Source organism: Achroia grisella, unplaced genomic scaffold, assembly GCF_030625045.1.
Source record: "Achroia grisella isolate CSIRO2021 unplaced genomic scaffold, CSIRO_AGI_Agris_v1 utg546, whole genome shotgun sequence".
NCBI lineage: Eukaryota > Metazoa > Arthropoda > Insecta > Lepidoptera > Pyralidae > Achroia > Achroia grisella.
Window position 1 is genome coordinate 1757449 of NW_026712931.1, and position 21886 is coordinate 1779334.

Here is a 21886-nt window from a genome sequence, read left to right on the forward strand (position 1 = left end):
CAACCAATAGCCTCATGTCCGAGGGGTTGTCCGAACTTGCTAAGTCGACAATCCTGACAACATCTTGAGACACATAAATTAACCTCTTTATTATACAAATTAGAATTAATTTCACTAAAAGACTTTGTACAAATTCGTCTTCATGGGTATCTCAGTGTCACCCATTATAGTACTTTATAATCAGTCTGATAGAATTCAAATGTAAATTTATATGGTAAATAAACGAATAAATGTAATTAATTATATTCCGGTTTGAAATGTGATATTTAACAGTGAATTTACAAGGTTTAGGTTCATGAGGTCAGGTCCGTCAGCTCATCATGACAAGATTAATAGGACTTTGTCATCATAGTTTCTAGAGGGAACCGCGTGAAGGTCCACCTGACCACCTGACGTGGAAGATTGCTAGCAATGGGGTCATCAGTCCACACTAATAACATTCCCTTTCCTCGGATATGGCCTAGTACGATATTTGAAAGGCTGCTGTTTTACGTCTCATATTATATGTAATTTCTAAAGACTGTTATTCATGTTACTAAGCGACGACTAACACATATGGTCAGATCGTTTGTTAGATTTTTAGTTGTTCTAAGTTATCATTGCCTTACCTTTATCCCATTATTTGGTGTCGGCGCAGTATGTCATTCTCTTCCACTGATCTTTATCGGCCCTCATATCTGAGCATACTCTCCTTTCATTCATATCATCTTTCACACAATCCATCCATCTTTTTTAGGGTCTCTCCTTTTCCATCCATCTATAATATTTAGCTATACGAGTTAAACACTTTACGAGTTTTCTTACATACGAGTACATTGTATTTACTTACGTGTCTTAAATATACGTCAAAGTCATTACTCAGGGCAGTTGAGACGGTTCTAATCCTCATCAGGCATGCCCAGTATGAACAGTAGCTCGCTCATTAATCACCTGGCCTCAGCCAGGGAAACTTTGTCTATTCCGCTGGCTGTAGTGTTACCATATCTCCCGAACGGTGTTAGATATCCCGCTTTATACACACCTAAAAATATGTTTCAGATACATTACGTTAAAGTATTTAGAATCATACTTGAACATTGCGAATTAAGGTTAAAATAGTAAGGAAATATTTTTTACATGGGTAATTTTCATACCTTAAAAATATTTATAGTGATTATATTATTATACATTATATTAGTTATTTTGAATGAATTCGGAAGTATTTATGTTTGTGTTTTTAATTAGAATTTAATACAGGTTAGCCTTTGCATTCTTTAAATTGCGATATATTTTTAATAATTATATAAGTCATTATATTATTTGTTCAGTATGCCCAATCTATAGCTTGATCTTAATATGCCAAACAATGAAAGAGGGATAGATACATGAACACAGAACTAGAAAAATGACAATTAAAATTAACAACTTACACAGCAACTAAATTTAAGACATTATAATTGTATTAGTTGTATTTTCCTTATTTAGTAATATTACTGTAACACTCTTGTCCTCGACAGTTTACGTTGATCTGGTCACACTAGTCGGGACTCACCTGACTTGGATATTTTCTTTTAACTTTTAAGCTTTGTTCACAACTTTTGATGGACTTTGAGTTTTAAGTAAGTTGAATAGTAATATATCTTGTGCCGCTGCAGCCTTATTGTATTACGAAGCTGTATAAAGTAAGTAGTCACTTTGTATTGTTGAAATGAAATTATGAAAGTTTTCCCAACTTGTATACAATGTTGTAAGATTTACATGTAAATTGACGTACATTGTGACAATTTAGTATACTTGATATATTTATTTACTTATTCAATATTTCTGTAGTTATTTAAACATGTCATTTAATCCTTTGCAAGTCTAGAATATAAAGTGAATATTTTATTGTACCAACAACTTTTATGACGACTGAATATTTTTTCTATTCTTTATGTTCTTATTATGATATAACCTGCGTTGAAATCAGTATTCAGTAGTGATAAATGTTTTGTGTTATGAAAACAGTAATTTATTTAAAAAACACAATACGAAATTTATTTATTGCCTACTTAATAAAACGTGATTTTTTACTATAGTATATTGTGATTATAAAATTAATGAAGCTAATATAAAAATTCCCTCTTTATTGGATATCTTTAAAATAGGTTTTATTTATTTTCGAATCTATTTCATAGTTAGTCGAAAAGTTTATATTAAGTCAAATTAAATAAAACAACATAACCGCTTAGGGAATATCAAACAAAGTGGAAATCGGAAAATAATCTTGTGATAATAAAGGAAATACTCCCGTGTTGTTCCCGTGCATGTTTATAAACGTAAATGTAGGTGTTCTAAAATATATGTACCTATTTCTGTTTTTAGCACCCTCTGTTTAATGACATTACAGACAACAAAATGTGTAACTAAAAACGCGCGAACGGATGTCTCCTAAGAAATAATAAAAATCCCGTATTTTGAAGTGTGTTATGGTATGTGTTTTAAATAATTTTTAGATTCGTTTTTGTGAACTGTAGAAGAAGAAGGAATATCGGAGCAATAACGAGGTTGGTACTTGACTGACTGTTAATCTTACTTAACTATAATAATTCTTTTCAGGAAATATAGTGTACTACTTATTATAATAACAGATTATTATTAAAACAAACATTTGAATGCATTCGAAATATAAATAAAATCTTATACATGTTTTATAACATGATGGGATATTTTATTAACGTTACTTAGGTGGCAGGGCTGTCTACAGTAATTCCATTAAGCAAGCACCATTTCAATCCACAACGGAATTAGTTCCACCTTATTGCCGACTTCAGAATTTTTATCACGGCTAAAGCAATCAGAGCGCCAATAATTTCCCTCATAATGACAGTGCGGTCGTAAAATTTGAGCATTGCGCCAAAATGGTGGCACCATTAAAATTCTCTCCCCATCGTTATAACCGAAGTTATCGGGGCCCACCGATCCAGCGATCAGGACAATCGGCATTTCCATCTCGAACTCTCCCCGTCCGTTAGTTTTCTTTTTTAAATCGCGCGTTAAGGATTTGGCGTGAACGCGTGAAGGGTTGCCCACCCTCCACCCCCCAGCTGCCTCCCCCTCATATGTCCTCATCGATGGGACGCGATTTAGAACCGAACCGATTTACCCTAATAAATAGCTGAGTTAGCGTTATGTACTAATACTAATTCGATTCTGAATCTATTGGCTCGTTCACATGAAAAATCTTTGGGGAGTCATTTTTGATGTAGTATTCTTTTGTTCATAGTATTTCTGATACTTTACTGCTTATTATTTACACCTTTTATGTCAACCGTACAAGTTATAGCTATCAACATTGTGATAAAAATATCCAATTAATAAAAATATAATTAATATGCATACAACTCTACACTATCGCTGATCGTTTTTATATTAAGAAAAAATAATTTGATTAAAGTACTGTTGATGTAAAGTACGTACTGTTCGAAAATGGAACAAAATAATGAGTACACGTATTTATTAAAGTAAGTTGAATTTATTTGACGATCTGGTCAAGATCGCTGGAAGGCATTGGATGCGAGCAGTGCAGGACCGATAGAGATCTTTGGGGGAGGCCTTTGTTCAGCAGTGGACGTCTTCCGGGCTGAGATGATGATGATGATGATGAAGTTGAATTTGGAAGTCGAAAATTGAAATCCCAAATTTCTAAGTTAAAACGTCCATTATGTGACAAGATAACCAAATATATCTGAATATATTCAGTTATCTTGTCACATAATGGAAGAAAATTGAAATCCCAAATTTCTATGTTAAAACGTCCATTATGTGACAAGATATCTGAATATATCGTGAAGAACCAATTAAGATGCAGATTATTAACTTTTAGATACATAAAAGTCACTTACTGCTTCTTGGCAATAAATATTTTGTGTAAGATTTTAAACAGGCTAAACAAGCAGCCAATATGACCTCGTTTGTTCAGCAACTCTGTAGTATTAACTTCGTTTACTGTTTATAAACTTCGTATCTGTAACGTGAGTTAGTACGACTACATGACACCGTTGAAAGAGGGGCGCTGTTATTTCCTTGTCTTACATAACTTGTACAAGTATTGGCATTATCCACTTGTTTTATCTTTGTCTACTTACTTACATCATAGAAAAAATATTATTACTTTTACATACAGTAGTTTATATTGATTTTTATATGTATAATTAAATTGTAACAACGCAAAAATTGATTGTCTGTTTGTGTTTTAATATAAAAATGACTGGATGTATTCGAATGAATTTTTCATAAAGTATATTGTTCTAACTGTGGGTCAACATATAGGATAAAGAAAGCCGAGAAAACCCACTCGGAGTGGTGAAATACTTAATTTTGTGTATATTTATGAATACTAAAATGAGATCGACTATTTTATTAATAAAATAATAGATAGCGTCGTAGTAACAGGTGCTTGACTAAATTTTCTTTTTATGAAAGACTTGTCGAAAAGTGGGACGGTGATTTTTTTAAATATCATTTAATAACAGTGCGTACAATGAAACTTTCTTAGTAAATAATACAGTATAATTATATTTTATTGTATCACAAACACTGTTAACAACATTTTTTTATATCTCTAATAATATTACTAATTCTATATTGGCAGGTAAAAATTTGAAGCAATTTAGCAAAAATCAATTCAACCAAAGAAGGTGGATGCATGGAAGGTGGTGGTGGAAGCACTTATCACAATAGGATTTTTCAAATCCCTGTCTTTGTCTGCATTTTGTCCAATGGTTGAATGTTTAATGTAAAGCTATATTATTTCTTTCTAAGTATAAATATTTATTATAATATCTACTAAGGAAGCTACAGCTATCCCATATCGCCAATATAAAGTCACTTCAAGAATAATACAAACACATTGTAATAACCGTACGCTCTCACCGAAAATTCTTCACTGCAACTATGTCTCATATATGTAAAATAATGCGGCTGATATATCCTTAGCCATCTTGGGTGAAGGGGGTATTGGGGTGGTAGATACCCCCTCGAGCGACTTATTCCGATATAATCAATAACTTAGTGAGATCCCCTTTGCATCCGGCCGTGTGACAGTTTCTCCAATCGAAGGGTTGTTTTTTACTTTTTTTTTGTTCAAACAGTGTCTGATTAGAGACACGACGTGTAGGGGCTTTGACATCGTTTCACGAATGGCTACGCTCGCTTGTGCTCATTTCTAGTATTTCTGTAATAAGTGTTTGCCCTTTGATTTCTTTTTTACGACGTACGCAAATGTTAGTTTTTGATTGAATAAATTGTTGTCGATCGCTTTTCACAAGTTCCACTCGAAGTATTTCTTTTCACTACGTTTCTCTCTATTTATTAGCCGCCTTTAAAAACGAGGAGTTGCTTATTTCGCTCGTTTTTGCTCTGTGTAGGATAATTTTCGACTGTCTACTTTACATTGACAGTTAAAGAACTCTTTTTTGTAAGTCAGTTAAACATGTAACAATATTGTTATATTGATTAAACGTCGAATTTAGTAACATTTTCTATTAGTAGAAAACATATTTATTTTTGTGATCTTTAAATTTAAATTAATATCTTTAAAGAGGCTTGTTTTGATTTACCGATAGACTTTCTACGCACTATTTTACATTGACAGTTAAAGAACTCTTTTTTGTAAGTCAGTTAAACATGTAACAATATTGTTATATTGATTAAACGTCGAATTTAGTAACATTTTCTATTAGTAGAAAACATATTTATTTTTGTGATCTTTAAATTTAAATTAATATCTTTAAAGAGGCTTGTTTTGATTTACCGATAGACTTTCTACGCACACCCTTAAGTCTGCTGTGCATTAAAAGTCTACCAATCAGATAAAACAAACCTCTAGTATAGTATTGTTAAATCTAAATTATTTATTTTTGTAAACTTTACCACTTGAATTTTATAAACAATTAAGAAATAATTAATTTACAGTTTTACGGGCTAAATTTGTAGATGAGTTGGTCGATAATTATTAATTTCAAGTATTTTTTAATGAAAATTAACTGCGGGGATACAATATATGGTAAAAGTGTTCATTTAAATATTTTGAATGTATATTGTGAAATTGTCAATTAGTACCAATCACATTCTTGCGATGGGGACTCCTGACAATATTTTTTAAGCATTAATAATTTCCGAAACATGTGATAGCATAGGTACAGACAAAATTGCACTACAAGGATCTCCATTTACAATTCCGTTGCCAAACTTAAATAAAAACTTTAATTTGACTTTAATTTTATTATTTTGCAAGATTTATGTACCTGAATTTACATATGTCTATATGATCTATACAAGTTGTTAACACACTTTAATGTATGTGACTTATTTTTTATTGAAAGGATATTTTCCAGGATTTATACAGACCCTATGCCATATATCCTAGTACTATAGTAATTTATTATAACAATTAAAGATAATATCCCTATACCAATAAATTTGACATATAATTCCAGATAGTCAGTCTCCTTCTTGTAGCCGCTATATGAACATATTTCGTCGAAAATATTTTAAAACCAACTTACCCTCATCTCGCAAATTAATTGAATTTATTGCCATAACTTAACACAAATCTAGAAAACAGTACTGTAAATCAATTTTTTTTACATTATCCTTAAAATTTTAAATTTTAGATTTGTTTTTGTCTGTAATTATTGAGTTAATCGTAAAGTATTGTACTAGGCTTATGATATGATAGTATAGACTCCTCAAGATTTAAGAGGACGCATAAACAACAACTTAAATTATGAATATTGATTCCGGAAGTTACTTACATTTCGTCGACATTTCATTTAATGATGTGAAAGGTTGTGATGAATTTATTAAGCTTCGACAGCAATGTTATTAATATTTATATTATTAATTAAGACGAAATAATACATTGGTTCTGTGATATCAAATGCAACGTATTTATATTCTAATACGATAATTGATAACAGAATTCGTGATATTAAAAAAAAAAGAAAGAACAAGTATGTGCTGATAATAATTTCTGTAAGTTTTTAGATGACGACTACTGCAATGTATCTAGTTGTTTAATAGATTATTCTGATGGTTGCAGGTTCAATCTACTGAGAATGTATTTATTACATAGGTAAGTATGTAAGTAAGTCATTTATTTGTGTTATAGATGACAGATAAGGATATATATACATGTATCTCTATCTGTTAAAAAAATACATGATTGTCATAAAATTTACATAGCAGCTGATGTTAGCCCTCCTGACAATACTCTAGTTTTGATACTTATTGCAATTAATTATCTACTATGTACTTACGTACCTATTTCCATAGGTGTAAGAGAGACAAAGATCTAAAATAGAGATAGGTAGAGATATAGGTATACATCTATTATATGTATGTATCTATTATAGTTTGACTTAAAATATATTTTTATTCCATTGGCTATTCTTATGCAGCCTCAACTAACTGTCAAAAGGAAGTAGTTTTCATTCAGACTGTATTGTTTTATATAGTACGCTTTAGCCAACAAGCCAACTTTGTAAGCAGTGTTTTGATTGAAGAACTCCCCCTGTAATTTCTCTGCTATTTCATAATATGGTATAGAGGTTCCTAACACCTAAAAGGCATAATGAGTATCAAATGATGATCTGTGGTCGGCACTGCAAATATATAGAAAACTCGTTGCTACTTACTCTCTGGTGAGCCGCCAGTGTGTTAACATTACATAAAACATAAACTGATGACCTTCTTGATACTTGCTTTACTATACTATCTTGTTTTAAACGGTTTCAATCACCGCACAATATTTATAAGACTTTTTGTATGCTTATGTTATTATACCTATATAAAAATGTACGAAAAAATATATAAAAATGTACTATCACTTGTATAGTATATAAGATGCAGGATGTACTTTTTTATTACAGCGATTGGGATATTGTCAGGTGTTATGGAAACAACTCTTGCAGCATTACGAAAGGAAGATCTATTCCGGTCTCCCTGTTAGAGTTCACCACTTACGCCTGTCCTGACAAGCGTCAGTAGTGAACTGTGTCCCTGGACAGGAATTATATATACTTACTCATGGTTATAAACTATATTATGTTGTGCCAAATGTCCAGGTTTTTATTATTTATTTTATCTTAGCTGAAACCTTGAACAAATTTGACGACTGAAAGTCGAATTAAATTTTTTAAAGTAACTTCACAGCTTTACTACTTTTCAACCAAAACTCATCAAACAAAGAAAGCTGCTTGACAGTTAACATTGGTGAGACTGTAACCAATGTTTATAAACTGTAGACTTTGTAAAAACTTGTTTCGTATAGGTAATGTATGAGATACTAATTTACCTGCGTAACTTGATCTGCATCACATTTATTTGACATTTATATTATATATTATGTTTATATTTGGTCCAATTTATAAATCAAAATAAAAAATCTTTTATTCAAAAAGATATTATCTTTTTGAATAAAAGATTTTTGTTTAATCAAAATCCGTTCAGTAGTTTTTGTGTAACAAACATTCATCCATCTATAATAATATTATACAAAACAATTTGTTCTCAATTCTTTTAATGATGGTTTATATTATGTTTTGTTATTTATTTATTTTGAGTAACACAAAGTTGACTATATTTTAGACCCCGCACTATGCGAATTTGTACCGCGGGAGTCCACAAAAGAATTGCCACATATTATTATGTATTACAAACCAATATTGTAGTAGGCAAACCATACATTTTTGTCGCATAATAAACGAACTACCAGGTACCTGCTGGACACAGCTATTTATATATATATAGTAGATTATATAGGCTATGAATACTTACTTTTTACCTACATTAAATGATTATGAAAATTTACGCTTTCATATACCATAACATTGGCACGAAGCCATCGTTTGCACAGACACTAAATGGATTCCTGGAGTATAAGTATAAATATCTACATATTGTTATATACACTACCTACCTTGATAGAATTTCTAAATTGTTGTCTGCATAGGCACCGTAGACTCGGCTATTTGAGTCGCCAAACAACTTGCTATGTATCCTGTGTTTGTGTAAAGGATCATAAGGTTGAGTATCCAGTCAAGGTAATGAAATTACAATATATAAGGGGTGATATCTTGGTCCTTCAGAATATAATACCCCGCATGAATGATATCACAAACCACACACGATCACGTGATATCCGTGTTGCTATTCATGTATATAGGCAATGGTTACCACTTACCATCAGGTGGACTGTTTACTTGTTTGCCATATCAATTAGGTAAAAAACATTGTTATCTATTATTCTATACTGATAACTACTGTTTTTCTTTTGAGGTTTATAAAAATATTTTACTTGTTCCCATCCCTGATATTGTTTATCTAAGTATGTGATTATGTTCTTGATTTTATTTATAGATCGGACAATGTTGATTTTTTTTAGAATAGTAAGAATTTGTGAGTATATTATGATTTCCAGGTTGTATGTATATATATATATATAACATCTTAGTCCAGAAATAGCAATGTATAAAGATAGGTACTGTATACCTAAATTTTTTAGAGCAGGTATTGTTTACGTCTATAGGCAACGATTACCATTCTCCATATTCATACTTATTATAATTGGTATTAAATATACATAAATAATTTATCTGTAATACAAAGGAAATAAAAATAAAAGTCCAGTGTCTGATAAACTAACTTTGAGTTTATTTTTACCATTTACACTTGACAATGTATTCGTAATCTGTTGTTGGCTACGGGTGTTAGTTCGTAGGCGCGTAGCGCGTAGCGCTGGCTACGCACACGTCATGCTCGAGAACGTAAAATATAATTGTACGCTACCAAATGTAAAATACAAGACATTACGAGGGGCAAATAAAAATATTATTACAACATATTCTATAGATATTAAAAATGTTTTTGAATCTTTTACTTGTAATGACATATTGAAAGTCAAATTTCATAATACAATAAAATGAAAACTACCAAAAATATTCATATCCAATAGAAACCATTATGAATTTGTATAACACGTTACTTATATAGGAACCGGTACATTTTACTAATAAAGAATTTTAAAATAAGTTTTTTTTATTACAATACAGTTATTAGGAACTATGATAGACGTGAGTACTACCTTTAGGATTGTAAAATGATTTGTAACCAACACACTTAGAGCTACGGCTAAAGAAATTGTATACAAATCTTTTTAGAACAACATAATTATAATATAAAGGTACAGTAATTAATACAAATAAGAGAAATAAAGGAAACATAGCTTACGAACAAACAAACAACATGGCCGTGGCGGCACCCTCTAGTAGCAGATACAACAGACTAATCCGAATTAATCTTAAATATTAAAATTTGTATTCGGAAAGTATAGTGAAACTCTAGATGCGATAATATTGAAATATACATAGGAACCATGATTCATTCCGCGATCTGTGGACCGCGGAGATACAACATCGCACTACCGACTTGTTCACCTAATCTAACTCAAACGTACATATACTCCCGATTACAAACCAAAAATAATATCTTCTAGAACGCTAATATCGTCCGATCAACGTTACGCGATGGAGTTCAGAGAACATAACATTCTAGTCAACAAACATTACGCCTCAGGAGCTATGCAGTCATTAAACTTTATTAACGCAGTCAAAAATTAATTGTGTCGTACATACAGAACGCGCGCCTTCGCGTCTTAATTAACACTTGAGCACACTGCGTCTATTATCCTTTCCTTCGTCAATTGTTGTTGATTATTTGATAATGCATTTATTTAACATATATTCCTAAATGTTATGAGATCTTTTAAAGTATAACAAGATACAAAACATCCGTTCAGGCATAAATAATATTGCACTTCACTTTTCGCTGACACGGGTGTCAATTTTCTCGTACTACATATATTTGACTAATATAATTTTCAGTATGGAAATATCGACAGAATATGTATTGAATGTAAGAAACCTCCAGAGATATTAGAGAAGACGCAGTCTGCTCAAGTGTCGGTTCATTGCACACATATAGATTTAACAAGGACCGCCGGTAACCGGTGGAATAAAACAGCATTTTACAAAAAACAAACTCAATTTTGTAGTAGGATTCACTCGTAGATAAAATATTGTAGTACACTCCGCTAGATAAAATGTAAATATGTAAAATATTATAAATAACGTGATCTGTGCCATCGAAAATATAAGGGACTCCACGCACACGATAAAGTAATGAATATACATGCGAGAGGGGCAAACGCAGAGTCGCGTCGCGTCGTGTCGGGCGCACGCCGCGCTGCCGCCGCGCTGCATGTACCTCCATGCCTTTGGACTCACTTACGCCACTACTAATAATCATTACAATATCAATAAAAATTCAAGAATCACACTTAGTTCCAAAATAAACTCACTTGTATGCGAGGTAGGCTGAGCGCTGGCGCGCAGCCCGAGTTTCGAGTTCGTTCGTTTTGGAAAAGTTTGCTACGATAATAATTATTATAATTAACTGTTACCAATAAGCCTACGCGGTGTCGTCGCATCTCCACGGGCGATGCTGTGTGGAGTACCGTGCGGTAACTCCGCTCGCCGTACGCCCACGCACCGGCTAATACAACTGGTGATCGCGGCGAAACTACAGTACTAGGCGTACATAACTTTGTAGAACGACGACATCGTCATTCAGTGCCAGCGAACGATAAGTCAGGTAGTGTACGAGCACGTTGCGCTTTTCTGTTCGGTTCGTTTTGACGCTGTTCAGATCTGAGCGACGGAACCCGCTAGAGAAGACGACCGCTCTACTGCCTAACATACGTACCTAACTTCGCTTCATGTTTAAAAAAATCATATACGTATATCACTATATATATCTTCATACATTTACGATGCGTCAGGAACTTCTTACGAGAACGTATCTATGCCTAAAATTAGAACGATTATATGTATGTATTACATAGCTTTAAACAATAATTAAATCGTAATTATCAATATCGATAATATTATATGCCATAAAGATAGGAACTTGCTTTCCTGGGAGTTGATGGTAAAGAATTGCGCGGCGTCGGCGCAGCCGCTGACCACGTGTCACCGCAACGATAAACGTATATAATAAAACCTGTCTAACGTATGATATGAAGTGCGGCGAGGCAGCGCGGCCGCGCCGGCGCTCGCCGCCGCCGCCTCCCAGTGTGCGGCGCGCGGCGCGGGAGCCGACCGGCAGGAACACGGACTCGACTACGAATACCTTCAGGAACTAGCGCAGGGCGCGGGCGCCGCGGCTTCTACGAGATTATTATAAAAACGGGACAACAACGGTCGACTCCCAATTAACCTATACTTAAACGACTACAAGCTTTAAATGTATAACTAGGAAAGTACCGCTTCTGCGGCTACATTCATCAACGAAAAGAAGCATTAAGAGCTAATAGTGAACTGCTGCGTTGTCGGACAACGGAGAGAGCGAGGGGCTCTAATAGTAGTAACTATACATTTCGTCTGTGTAGGATTAGTGGCCGGCGCTGGCGAGGGGTAGCTCGCCCGGTGGTGGAAAGCGGGGCCCGGGTGCACAGAAGTTGGCGTTCGGGTCCTTTGGTGAAGCAGCGTCCTGCGCAGCGCGAGCGGCCAGCAACGTTATTTGGTTGACGACGTCTTCCATCTCGTGAGTGAGAGGTTCTGGCTGCGTCGAAATAGGTGGTGGTGGCACGGCGTTTCGGAGGTGAGCCTCCGTGTCCGCGTGGCGACGAAATTCGACGGCTGTGCGAAATCGTTCGCCAGGACATGAACGGCACTCGAGCGCCGGTTGGACGACACGTATGACGCCTCGTGCTGCCTCCCGGCCCGCATAGCAGGAGCGGGCCTGATGCGCCTGTAGCGGGGTCGGTGAAGGGAATGCTACTTTACAGTGCTTGCAGACGTAGCATAAATCGAAGTCGAGCTCGCGGGCGCCAACAGGCGGTTCAGTAGCTGGCGGTGGTAAGCGTAGAGTTGAAGCGCCAGGGTCAGCAGCGATGTGCCGAATTTGTTCCAGAGTTGTTGCTGGTAGTTGTAAGACACTGGCGCCATTGCCTGTCTCTACTATGAGACCTTGTGGCTGTGGTTGCAGTGCGTTGGGATTACCACCTGTAACAAAGAATAAAATAGTTTAATAAAAAGTAAATACTTCTACTCCTTAAATTTTAAGAAGGGATCTAAAATTGATAATCTAACTGTTATATTTCTTATTAGTAGAAAATATGGTGAATATGTACAATTTGCTTATGTAAACATTTGTGAATATCAATAAAGTATAAAAGATGCAAATTGTACTACGCTCAAGACTGTAAAGGGGTTAATCCACTTAGAGCGAGGGTCGCGCTAGAACCGTGAACTGACCTTCAGGCTCTTTCACTACGTATTTTCAACTTTGTCCTTGCAGTTGCAACTCGAAAATGTTACGACTTCGAAACGGTAAACTGTATCGTTGATAGCTCAAAGAACGTCTGTTATTATCCCTGCCCATTTCAACGTAATATATAATCTCGTTTGATCTTAGGGAAGTTCGAACCATGGTTCCCAAATTGGGTATTCCATTGTTCCAGCATAGCTTAGCACCAGATAAATGCTGTTTACCTTACCGCAAGGCGATTGTACATGCGTGATGCGTTTCTAACGAGCCCGACCCGCCTCTGTAATTGATTCGGACGCTGTTTTATGCGCCTTATATTCACGAATGCATAATACATAGGTTTCGAGTCGCCGTCGCGAGTTTTATATCGGGATTGGTCTGAGAGTATCGTTTCAACGCAGAACTCAGCACAAAACTGAAAGAATAATGAAGCCGGTTGACATTGCAGATTACAATTATTTTAAAATGCCCAATGTTTGTAAACAACTACATTATACCTTTAATAGATATTTCATTATTTATAAGTTTCATCTTAAGTAATATAACAGAATGAGCACCTAATTGAATTACATTAGGTATGATGTATTACGAGTACTAGCAGCCTCCTATACATTTGTAAGTGTTCATAGGTAACTATAGCCATGTATTACTAAGCCTACTATCACCATCATTATGCACGTCTAATGATAATAAAAAGAATCGGGAAAAGTTCTAATAACTGGACAATAGAGAAAAGTCCAGCAAGCAATTTGAATGACTATTTTGAAACATAATCCACAAGGGATTAGCAATCTGAAAAATGTCAAAGCAAAGCTTTCTTTTCTATCAGTGTTAATTTGTAAACAATAGATATGATTACTTGGTCGTGTATGTCTAATGAGCTGCATGTCATGTTCCAACCAACATGCTAATGTAGACACGTCTAAATGTGGAATGAAGACCAAATGTGGTAAGATTGGAAAGTAGTCTATGAAACTTACGGTAAAGTTTAAAGGAATAAATAATATCGTCTTTTTCAATTCGTGATAAATATTGTATAAAAATAGAATTTAGCCATTGTTAGAAAATTTCGTAAATTGGGAATCATCAAAAATAACCTTAGTACATCGTCAAAGTACCTGACTCTTTTACCAAACAGAAACAAATTATACACACCTAATTATGAATTTTCCATTCGTAATAAAATTAATAATCCAATCCACGTAAATTGTCTATTACTATAAATCTTTCAATCACATATTATATATGATTTATGTAATTAAAAACCATAAAGTATTTAATTTTATCAGGCGTTGCGTCGGAAGCACAAAGCCGGTCGCTACACGGCCCTGACGTTAATTCGCAACCCTTTCTGCCAATTAGTTTCAAAATAGCCACACTATTGTGCTGTTAACATGGCCACACATGGCACCTACCAGCTCTAATTAAACATTTTAAAGTCAACCTTTACATTTATTCTTTAAAGTCTATATTGCATAGATAGTCTGTCGTCTCGGTCGGTCATTTCGTGCAATGGTCAGGTTTAAGTCAAAGGGCTTCTTAATCCGGACTTGTAGGTCGTTACGCGTTATTATAACGCGAACTGAGTCGGCTATTTCTTCGCTCATTTACATCTCATTAAGTAAGCTATTATTAGACTAGACGTGTAACAGAATTAACGCATTTTATACACTACAATTTAAAAAAAAGATATTTTTCATATTTTGCAATTAGAAAATTTGTCAATTCTATTTTCCAATTAGAATACTTATTTATTCTTATATACTCCAATTATAAATTTTGCTTTTATGATTATTACATAGAATATGATAAATAGATACAACTTTAATATTTTTAAATTTGTCTATCTCAGTAATTTTTATCCGCAAACTTTTATTTCTTCAGTGGAATGAGCTTCAATAAGTTCTCTAAAATAAAGAATTTGACAAAAATACTGAAGTAATTAGTTAAATTTTTTAAGCATCGCAGCAATCGCATTGTATTTAAATATTAGATCACAACTATAAGTCTATATGGAGTAGCCAGATAGAATTTGCTGATTGCTGCCGTTACTGTCACAAAAACACTAATTCGCATGCAGGTTTCCATAATGTGTAGAATAAGTACTAATTTCCTTTTGCTAATGAGATGCATTAGTATCACTTGCAGATTTTCCGTAAACATGCTGTTATAGGTTTAATGTCACCTTTTATATCTTATAATTATTTTTCTTGTAATATAATCGATTACATTTGAATTTAATTAAAACTCATAATTTTTAGATTATTATAAATTATGCTCCAACATTTTTTTAAATATAAGGCTGCATTTATATAACTAACACCATGCAACTAATGGTTTTCTTCTATTTCGTCTGATTTTACCGATATAAATAACATAAAATGATATCCGTTCTTGTGCTACAATCTATCTTCAGGCTAAATTTAATTAAGCTTCAATCCGTTTTAATTTACCTTCGAATTCGTCAATGACTATAAAAGAAGCGAAAGTTTGTTGAATTTTAGTATCATTATTGTACAGATTTTTTTTAATACGATGGTGGCAAACAATCATACGGCTTATCTGATAGTAAATTGTTACCGTAGCCTATGGAACTTTTATACTATGGAAACATAATACTTTTCTGGTGATATAAATATAACATATATATGTATACATATGAATACAATTAAAAGACTGGCTTTCAATCAAGTGCTTCGTTTAGCGTAAACTGGAAAGCGACTTTTATTAGTCGCATCAATTGCTCCGTATTCGGTAGGTAGTTAAGGGCGAGATGCAAGATCGAACGATACATGTCTGGGACACTGCGTGATGGATGGTAATTAAACTAGATCGCCGATCTGACTTCGCAACTCGGCCAGGCCTTAAGAGGTGCTTATGTCTATTTGATGTCCCGGTAGTACTAACGCGATTGTTATTTCTTGTATTCTAAAGGTGGTCCCACTTTTACATCCTTTTGCAGTTTGTTGCTTTATAGGTTTTCTTCTGTTTTCAATTGGACCTTTATTGAGTTTGAATCTGTATTGAGATTAAAATCTTTGTTCTAATAAGAATGAATGTTTCAGACAATAAAGCATGTCTGATGTCCAGGCAATTGATTTGACATCAATTTAAGTGCCAAAAATGGATAATTGGTGCATGTTTTAATATACGTATACTGATGAAGAAGGATTTTTTATATTTATAACCGTGTAAATTTAAATGGTTTGATTGAATGGAGGATATAATTTATTAGAAAGAACATTGGATATCATTTAAATCCAAAAGCAAAAACAGACGATGTCACGGTAATAGCTATGAACGGGTACAGCTATGAACCATTACCTTGTTCTCGAAATATAATAAAAATGAAATTAATATTCGAATATCCAAATGAAATGCGTTATTTGAAATACAAAACGCTCATGTGCATAAATTATTCTAAATAATATGTACCTATTCAGGAGCCTTCTTTCCTTGTTTGATGTGCAATTTCCATACAATTTCTATCACGGTTTCCATCTTCCTAAAGTGCATTATCGGGTTGCGTATTCCACCAACGTCCCATCGTCCGGACAACTCGGGACAATCCGGGACTGCGGGACAGTTGGAGACAGCTGGGACGTACATCCGTCTCATCAGTGTCTGTTAGTCTGCAATTAGCCTAACGGGGCTTCGGATGACGTGCTCGTATAAGGAAATGGAGATGGCTTTAACTTCCTAAATGGTTGAATCTGGTTTTAGATTGTTGTTGCTACAAAATGTCCACAGTAACGTTTATTGATATGAGAATTAGATACAGAAAATACAAAGTATAGTAAGAAAATGTAAGGGAATGTGTGTTTATGGTAAGGTATAGTATATTATAATTGTGTTTTTTTAGTTCTGTAATTGGTGCAATAAAGAGTATAAATAAATATATCTGAATGAGTTGACTATTCGAAGACTATTTCGAATTTATTAAAAATTGTTTTGGTGAAAATTGAAAATTTTATACATTAATAAATACTTGTTTATAATACTTGTATATATATATATATATATATATATATATAGGTAATATTTGACATAAAAACTATTGATAGTTAAATTAACTGCAAAGGTAGGTAATATATCGCGGCCTTAAAACAATAATGCATTCAAAATTCAAACTCTAAAATTGGTACTAAATAATACATTACGGAATATTGGACTCGAATGTTTTAATTTAAAGGACTAGTTGTAAAAAGTAGTAATTTTTGACTTATTGTATTAAGTATGCGATATTATATACTACTTGTTACTTGCGACTTCGTCAGTAGAAACTTTCATTCCCTAATTCAACTCGTACCAGATTAATATTTGAGATAAGAGATAGCCGATGTTCGTCCTTGTGATACAATCTATTTTATTGTTAAATTTTATTAAGATCTATTTAGCCGTTTAGCTATGAAAAGTATACAAACAGAGAGATAGACATTTGCTTTATAATCTTAAGTATAGATTTTTACAGACACAAATAGAAACTGACTCCAAGTCAGTTTTCTGTTGCAGGTCATACGCGCGTAAACACGTCAATCGGCTTTGTTCGCACGCTTACAACAGTAATCGAATTATGTCATGTTATTAACATACACGACATAATATGTTGCATATGTTTACGTATTAACGGTTTAATAAATCAATATGTGTTGGTAATACTAATTCTAATTTAAATTTTGGAACACAGATAATCTGGAATACAGAGAATAATTTGTTGTATCTATGGACTATAACTTTATATTATTTTATACTAGCTGTGGTCGCGGTTTCACCCGCATGTAATCTATAGACTACATGTTATTCTGATGTATAAGATGTATTACTGTAAAGTTTCAACATTATCCGTTCAGTAGTTTTTGCGTGAAAGAGTAACAAACATCCATCCATACTCACAAATTTTCGCGTTTATAATATTAATAAGATGTAAGTGATACGAAAACAAACTGACGTCTACCTGACCAGCAGGACCAACATCACGTTATCATGTGACTCCAGTGGTACCTACTCATTTCGGAGAGTTAAGATATCTGCTTTTTATTTTGTAATTTCACGGTGTAATTTCATCCTACAATCGACATAGCTTATAAAGCTGCTTGGCTGTTAGAATAGGTGAGACAAAGGTACCCACGCAAACGACCCTTTACAAATTATATTTGGGTATGTATATATATAAAGAGAGTTATTTTAGCAAAAATAGCATAAAGAGAACATGTCAGTCAAACAGTACACTAACGAAAATTGATATTACTTGAAGACAATGTTCGAAGTCATTTTTTATCTCAGTAAACCGAGTCACGCATTGTAAAACGATAATGGCTCTTGTTGGGGATGCAACGCCATCAATCAGGGCTTGGGTGGACTTATTGGGTGGAGGTCTTGAAAACACTTATTATTTTCAGTTCTTTTAGTTATCTGATCCAGAAAAAACAATTGTGATGATACCTTGTAGTTGATAGTTTTTGTAAAGTTTATGTAGGTATATACTTATTTGTATACCTCATATTCTTGTTTGTTTAGACGATTATTGTTTGTTTACAAAGACGAGTTATTGTGTAGATGTTAATTTAAAATTAATTTTCAACCACTGTATTTATAAAAGTTCTATTGCATTTTGACTTAAATTGGGCAGATTTTTGATAATTATAGTATCTGTATCATTATAACACCTATATCAATTGGTTTACTGAAAAAGGATTAAATAGTGTACATATATAAATCGTCGAATACATACAAACGTGACGTCTACTCGAGATTCGCGGTCGAATCTAAATTGCATGAAATCTGCCATACTTAGTTAACACCCAATGCAATAAAGCATTAATTTGAGGAATAAAGAGGAAAAATATTGTTGCCAAAGCAATTCTATCGGCCATTAACCAATAATTTCATCGAACTTCAGATCCATCATGTTAACGCGCCGGTTGCCACCTCCATTATGCCGGCTTCTCCCTGCGGAAATCTCACCGCATTCAAATATTTAATTACTTTAGCTCTCCATCGTTTATAAATTCGGACGGGAGTGCTATCATAAAACGCGCTAATGCCGTATAATTAAAATATTCTCAACAAGCCGTGGCGTAATGGCACCTCCGGCGACGGTCTCCTTGACGGAAAAAAACGCATAAAAAATTACATTCACCCCAGAGGACTCACCCCTTGTGTCGGGAAAATCGATTAAAAAGAGGAGTCGCGGGGAGAAACGCGCGGGCGGCGGGCGGGGAGTTTAATATGTACGAAAAAATGCACGACGCCGCGGGAGCGAGGGAGAGGACCCAAGGAGTGGGCCTCGAGTTGCCTTCAATTTTTATAATTACGTTCATACGTGAGTGCCGACGACGTGGCTTGCACCGCTCCCGCTGCCGTCTCCGCGCCGCTCGAGGCAGCCGTCGCCGCCGCCTCCGCACCGAGGCGACCGTGCCGCCAACCTCTGATTATTTATTTAGAATAGTTTCCATCCCACCACGCTCTCACTTGAGATTACTTTTTAATTTTTAAACAATGTTATGAAAGAAAATAGAAAATTAAACTCCGAGAAACAACACTGTAAGTGTATTTTGCTCTTGCTTCTCAGATTATTGGAGGACTTAACAATGACGCACTTGGAAAATAAGTCGCATTATAACTTTTTCGTTTCCGTGACAAAATCAATTTCCATCAGTGAGTGAGCTCGAAACTTTTCCACACACATAGCAATCAAGGAAAGAAAGAGGCAATAAGAGCGGGATAACCAACTGGAGGACGTTATCTCAGGAGACGGTTTGCAAATGAGCGGGCGACGCACACATCTCGCCGACACTCACACATACGCTAATCTCGCGTCCACACATGCGTACGTACATTTTATAAATAGATATCGCTTTTTTTATCCGGGTACAAGAATAGGGGGCTGCCACCCCGAGAAGGTGGGAGACCCCTGCGGGGGACGTGTTGGATTTCAGATTGCTACGAACTGCAAAAATGAGGGATGAAAGAAATATAGCTTAAAACGCAGATATTTCCCGGCGTCTTAAGGTGGTGTAGAGGGGGGGGGGGGGGAGGTTGACGGAAGGGAGTGTGTGGAACAAAGTAGAGTGGCGATATTGAACCAAAATGAAATGGTAAACGAACCGTGCGCGGCCGATCTAATGCGAATTTATAATTTGGACATTGCCCCGCGGACGGCACTCTTTGAACTCGACTGGAAGTCGGAGGGTGGGTTACGTAGGTGAATCTACAAAGAGTGGCGGATGTGATTTATAAATAGGGGAATAGCTACGTGCGCTGACCATTCATTTTAGTTAGAGGTTTTTTTCCATTAAACTTGAGGAATCTTAATAAGAGCACATCGTCGTTTTGGCAGAACGAGCGGTGTTTAGGCGTATCCTCATTGCTCAGGTTAACGCGTATGTCCGCCGACCTAATTGTCGTCGCGTCGCTCTAATCGGGATATGCGCCACGCGATAATTGCGTCAGATTACTGCTACAAAGCCAAATGCGTTTGCATTCGTGTAGACCGGTCACATCTCGTACATCTAAGTGCCTGCCATTCCTTATTAGCAAGCCTAACTGACCATTGTAAACTACTTAAACATGAAATATCTATATGATAATGAATCACAGAATATGTGTTTTCTCAACTATAATGTCTGTAGCAATAAGTATTGTAATTATTTTTAAAACCGTCATTCAGTTCCCGTAAAAATATAATAGTTACCTACTTCCTAAATTTGCATGTATCCCATATACGTACCTAATCAAAGTTTTAATTAATGGTTAATGCTATACCATGTCGCATCTACAAGTTCTTATATTCAAGGAGTTTATTACCGGCGTTAAGTGCGACAATTGCAAGCCTTGCTAATTCGCTAATGAGGCACGTAGGTGTAGCGCGGGCGAAATAAACGTTTAACGACCGACACGCATGAGTGATCTGATAAAAAGTTTATAGACACCAAATGATGCAACTCCGGTCTACGTAACACACCTCACAATGCCAATAGATTTTCTACGGACGTGACGTCACAGTTCCATCAGAAACGAACAAAACAGCGCTGTATAAGCGGTAAAGTGAAAATTGCGTACGTGAACTGGAAGAAAAAATATTAAAAATTAATCAAGACCCGAGGCGGAGGGAGCACATGTGTCGACAAAAAAGCTTCTCCCCCGGTCGGGCACGTGCGAAGAGCCGTTACGGCCCCGTTCCGCCGCCGAGTTAAAAGTTCCTTCGGACAAACAGAGGATTTGTCACAATTACGGCGGACCGGTGCGTCCCTACTTGATTAAAACCTAAATCACGTGACGTGTTTACAGCCGCGCCGGAGGTGTTTTCAATTTGCCGATTCCTAGACTCGCCATTGGCGTGCCGGACACGTTCCGAAGCACCTATCTTGGGGGCCGACCGGCGTTTTGAATTTGTTGCGAATTAAATTATTGACGATCTAATCGCCCCGCCCAATCTCTCCCAAAGGGCATCCCAGAAAAGTCACGTTTACTAATTATTTTTAAATGTCGCGCCTGAAATCCGTGTTAGATTGCGACACCTCACAGTTTCGCTACG

At 35.1% G+C, this 21886-nt stretch overlaps 1 protein-coding gene across 1 annotated transcript in view; it reads right to left on the bottom strand.

The window, feature by feature from the left end:
- Positions 1-12186: 12186 nt before the first annotated feature.
- Positions 12187-21886, bottom strand: part of LOC131848011 (zinc finger homeobox protein 3) — a 101345-nt gene continuing 91645 nt past the window's right edge. Inside the window, exon 4 of the mRNA XM_059197748.1 lies at positions 12187-13085. Within this exon, the coding sequence (XP_059053731.1) occupies positions 12472-13085 (614 nt within the window). The 3' untranslated portion in view covers positions 12187-12471. The remainder of the gene's footprint in view (positions 13086-21886) is intronic.